General features: G+C 43.9%; 1 protein-coding gene across 1 annotated transcript; it reads right to left on the reverse strand.

Annotated features, from left to right (window-relative positions):
- Nucleotides 1-1456: 1456 nt before the first annotated feature.
- On the reverse strand, nucleotides 1457-2971 carry CCDC89 (coiled-coil domain containing 89). The gene is given in 3 exon segments (XM_010180061.1): nucleotides 1457-1732; nucleotides 1734-2178; nucleotides 2952-2971. Coding segments are annotated over 3 exon segments (741 nt in total).
- Between the last annotated feature and the right edge of the window lie 2605 nt (nucleotides 2972-5576).

The raw sequence follows: 5576 nt of genomic DNA on the forward strand, positions 1-5576 counted from the left end.
GGGGAAGGATGAAGGAGGGCGTAGGGGGGTGCACAGGGAGGATGAGGCGGGGTGTGTGTGAGGGTGAAGGAGAGTGTAGGGTGGATGTATGTAGGGGGATGTATGGCGGGCGTGAGGGTAAGGGGGCTGCGAGGGACGTATAAGGAGTGTGAGGATGTAGGGGGGAGATGTATGGCAGGGGTGAGGTGAGGGCGAAGGAGGGGCTGGGGTCTCTCACTCTCAGATGCAGCCGAGGGAAGGGACGGGAGGTGTCGGTGTTTTGAGGGCGTTCCGGTTGGACCGGCAGAGGCTGAGCTGGGGGCTTGTGGGGCTGCTGTCACAGCGACCGGTGTCCCCAGCCCACATTCAGCCTCTTTAGGTACCTGTTTTCAGGTGCTTTTGCAGTCAAGGGAGGGAAAGGGGCACTTCTCGCTGCCGCTGCTTTGTAGATGCTCAGGACCAAGAGCTACCCAACCAACCAGCTAAAACATCGAGTAACCCATGATAAACATACATGTGAGAGAACTTGGAGAGCTCTCAGGGCAGCTGCTCACAGCCCAGGTGGGAGATTCCATTTGGCCCATAACAGGGTTTTGTTGTTGGAGACTTAGAGAGCAGGAGCTGAAATTTGGCAGCCAAAAACCCCCTTCCTCAGCTGGGAGAGAGGTAAGAGAGAGGGGGAATGCCTCTCTATCCCACAGTGCAATGAAAGGGAGAGATGTACCCTTCCATTTTGTGTATCATTACTATTTACAGAAAACACCTAAAAACCAGAAAAACGCTTAAACTGGCAGAACATCTCAAACTTCAGCCAGTTTCAGATACTCTTGAAATCACCCAGACCTGTCAATTCATTTTGAGCTGAATGGGGATGGAAATAATGCTACAACAAATAAGACAAAGACAGCTGCAGAAACCTGTAAGACTACTAGACAACTATACACAATATTCTGCTTGACCACCTGGTGGTGTGTGAAATTACCAGTTTGACCTGTTGAGTCCCTGAATCCAGACTGTTTATGATGCAGACATTGTGAGGTGGGATTTCATCCTCAGTGTTACCTCTCACATGTCCAACCTCGGTTGCACTTCAAGGACGACCAAACACAGAAGGCCAAGGTTTCAGGCTTTGGTCTATCTTGGAAAATAATGTGCTTCTAATTGTTAGAAACTGAAATCTATGGCACAGCAGAGGTTAGGACCAAATAAATTCATATTTTACATTGTTGCCTTAACATTTTGTGTCACAGGTTGGACTACTTCAACAATCCGTGTTCAGATTTAACAGTGTAGAGCTCGCTCTTATGTAAAAGTGTGGGGGGGAAAAAAGAGCTACAGAACAGCCCTTGTAGGAGGATTTAAGCTGGTAAGCACATTACAGAGAAATCAGAAGATGGGCTCACGGGGAGGAACAAAAGGCAGTGGTGTGTTATGATAGAGGCACCTGTTGAGACAAGAACAGAGGAGGAAGCTGCAGTTATGCAATAAAATGGAGTTTGACATTCAGGGCTTTTTCTTTAGTCTGGAAAACTGTACTGTGCTGTCTGTAAGCATCAAACCACAGCGGGAGATTGTTGTACTCCTGTTTCCTGCTTTCAAGCTGTTGTGGGAGCACTTGGACCTTCACATCATCGTCTACTGCTGCTGCCTCTTTCACAAGGCATTTTCCTGCTCTGGCTTTTTCTGCCGTCTCCAGCTTCTTCCCCAGCTCCTAAATTTTTCCTTGTTTATCTTGCAGAGCTTTGCCCTTCTGGGGCCTGGGCAGCAAGCTGGAGCACTTGACCTTCCTTCTCCCTCATAGTTTGCCTGAAGAGCACTTTGTTCTTCCACTGCCAGTGGTTATTCTCCTCCCACAGCTGCATATGCCATTTCTTGTGTTCATCCTTGCACTGGATCATTTTTTCATGGTTGTTGGCCAGATTCATGAAGCACCTCTCCAAATGCTTACTCCGTTAGGTCTGGGTTTTCATTCTCACAGCATCCTCTGCCCTCAGTTTCTCCAGCTCCATGTTGAGCTGCTCCAGGCCCCTGCAGCATTTGTAAGCATCGTCTGGTTTTTATTTCAGTATACAGACAAGGTTTTGTTGTTGTTCTAGGCATGAACATAGCAGAGCCTTCTCATTCTTCTCTTTGAGGCTCTCACAGAGTTTCTCTAGGCCTTTTGTCAGATCTTCCATGTCTTTGCCCATCTCTGGATCACTGGTGGATCCGTCTCTCTCTCATCCTAAGCCCTGGAGCCCCTTCTTGCACAAGGACAAAATTTTATAGCAACCGCTTCTCTCAGTGACATTGAGCATAATTAAACAATACCCAACAGTTGTGTGGTCAACGCCACCATGCTAAGCTGGTGGAGTTTCTCTGGAAGCTGAGAAAAAACAGTGATGGCGTGGACAGGACCTCCCAAAACCAATAGCAGCACCCCCTCTGACTGCTTCAGAGTCAGGCAGACTGATGTGGAGGGTGCCAGAAGCAAGGAATGTAGGCTTAGTATTTATGCAAGCCTATTAATTAGCTGGTTACTAGCTTTGCTAATTATTCCTTCTCAAAGCGCTGCTGTTGTAGCTACAAGAAGTACTGTTATATTGAGGTAAAAAGGTTGTAAGTGATAAAGCAGTAAGTAATTCCTTAAACAATCCTTTCCTTCTGCCTTTATTTTCTCCTGCAGATCTGGTATTATAAATGCAAGTAAAACATGGAGGGTTGCATCAAATTTATAATTGATTTATAAGACTTTAATAGTATATTGGTCATTAAAATAACAGAATAGCCTTATCTCATGCTTAGCAATTTATGAATACGATTAAAGATCTATACAATGCTAATAACTACTGAATGCCCTGTGATACAAAGACTTGGTGCCTGGAGAAATGGTTCATCATTTGAGTTTTGACACTGATTTGCTGTGTTATTTTAGGCATGCAATTTCCAAAGTCTGGCTCCTCATGTTAAAATAAGGGAAATATTTATATTACAGCGGAACCAAAAACATCATTAGTGCCTAATGACACAGCGTGCTACCCAGACGCATGAAAGTAGCCTAAAACTCATCTACAAGTTTTTAATTCAGATGCAAACCTGAAACACCATCCTGATAATCAGTTTTTGTGAATTCCTGGGCAGTGGCTGGAAGTGAAGATAGGACATGGGAAGGAGCCAGCTTAAAGGAAGGATGAAAAATAACGTACAGCCAAAATTAACACCTGTGAAGCACAGCCAGTTTCAGAGCTGCACAGCGGTGACCATCGGTAGGGACACAACTTCTGTCTCCACCATCCTGCACTCCCCTGCAACTGTTCCTACCTTGGAGCCTGCCAAAACATTTGGAAATGATGGAGGAGAGGGGGAAGGACTGACATTTCAGGCTATCCAGTGGAAACAGAATGAAGAGCAGGGTTTAAGAGGAGAAAAATGTTTCCTTACCAGGTATTTTCTTTCCCCTGTTTGCTGCACTTCTGCTGTGAGGTTTCTGTCTCTGGGGAGATGAGAGGCTCAATCCAGTCACCCCAGAGCTCATCCTTCAGTTGGACTGGTTGGAACTGGGCCAGCCTCACCAGAGTGGCCAAAAGAGCAAGGAGTGTTTCTTAATGGACTAACAAATGCTGCTGACGCCCTCGAAAACACCCAGATTTGGTAAAGGGAAGAGGATTTTCACAAGTCTGAAGAACTCCTCTCTCTCTCTCTCTCTCTGTTTGCACCCTGCATCTACCGGAAGGGATCACAACAGCAGGCTCTGACCTTCTCCAAACATGCTGCAGGTCCAAGGTGAGTAAACTTGCAACTTGATTCAGCAGTTAATTAAAAATCTGGCAGAAAGAACAGGAAAGAGAAACAAATGCAGCTGGAAATAAAAAGTGCAGGTTTTGCTGACTCCACTGGAAAAGGATACGAAGCAGAGAGGAGCGAGTGATGCGAGTAAAGGATGCGAAGCAAACAAGGCAAGGAGGGTGCAGTAGCAGATCTTTCAAAACGGGTAAAATCAGAGATATAAGGGTTGTTGCACCAGCTCAGGTCTTGCAGAAATGGGAGGCGGAAAAATGAATAGGAGGTTGCTGCACACAGAACTGGAAGGAGAGCTGGGACTTTGAAGCACCTTGTTTATAGGAAGTAAAAATGGTGAAATTTAGAGCATGTACATGCACAGTGATCTTTTTTAAAGTTTTTGTTTGTGGGGTTTTTTGCCTTACTTTAGTCCTGCTGGTTTACATGATTAGATGTAGCCATTACCTTCAAGCACCTTTTAATACATCAGTATAATATCCTTTAGCAGGAGGTGAGATTGTAATATTTCTACTCTATAATTAAATCCTACAGCATGCATAGGGTAATGAGAATACTCTTTCCACTGATAAAGCAGCTTGGTTTGTAATCTTCCCTTCCTCTGAAGTTCATCTTACCAGTACAGCTTTGATTTTCTTGTGTATGCCAATAGTAAAACAGTAAAGAGAAGCACAGCTGCTAAAGCTCTGTTGAAAATATTTAACTTAAAGATCTATAGCTTGGTGCAGACTCCATGGCAAACTAATAACGACACCAATAGCTTCAAAATATCTAGCATTAAGTGCTACTATATTTTTCAAAGACACTGCTGTGACTGCCTCTGCTGACTTGTAAATTTGAAAGCATGAGGAAGACTCAACTTTGTGTGTGGCGATAGCTATCCTTATAGTTTTACCTATATTGTCTCTATTTTCTACACATGCTGAAAAAAAGAGTATTAAAAATTGGGTAAGAACACTGAATTTTGGTACTAAAGGGCCAGTTTTTGTTACTTGGCTCAGTTTCTTGGTTAATCTAGATGAGTATATAATACTGCATCATTAATCACAGTAGTTGTGATGCAGTGCACAAGTCAATCTTATGTTCACATCCAGGTAGCTTTTTTAAATTCAAGCTACGTTTTGACCTATTTAGTGTAGTGGTAAGCAATATCCTTTGAGAGAATGACAAAATGTTGTGTCCATCTCTAGGATGGCTCAAGAGTAACAAGACAGAAGATGTTTCACCTGACCAAAGGACAAGGAGACTGGCAACTCACAAACCCAACATTTTCTTTTGATAGCAGTCACGTTTAACAATCAACATTCTGTGCAGTATAGAGTACAGCAGATTATGTGACGCTTGCCCAAAGTCCCAAAGATATTTTAATAGAGCAACACATTCAAGCTTCACAAGAAACAACAAAAACTTTAATCCAGTGAAACTGCAGGTCTCATTCACAGCAACCTACTTTCTCAGGTGAAAATGAATCCATATAGGTAGTGCATACAAATAAATTAGGTGCCTCTCTGCTTTTCCAGAATCATCACCCTTTCAGGAGTGGATTTTAAGAATACAGAAAGGATGTAGCTGCTGTACCACCTCAGCACATACATATTTTGTTCTGAAGTGCCATGTACACATTGTTCCTCAGTCACACCAGAATAATGCTTTGCCTGTGTCTGGCAAGGGGAAACTTGTACCAGGTACCGAGCTCATCCAAAACACCTGAAAGAAGAAGATACCAAGACTGACAACTACTTTTGGCATTTGTAAACTCCACAGACTGCCTGGTTGAGGAGACAGACAGTGGGTTCCCCAGCAGGTTGAACACACTCTTT

Source organism: Mesitornis unicolor, unplaced genomic scaffold (assembly GCF_000695765.1).
Source record: "Mesitornis unicolor isolate BGI_N332 unplaced genomic scaffold, ASM69576v1 scaffold20832, whole genome shotgun sequence".
In the NCBI taxonomy this organism is placed as follows: domain Eukaryota; kingdom Metazoa; phylum Chordata; class Aves; order Mesitornithiformes; family Mesitornithidae; genus Mesitornis; species Mesitornis unicolor.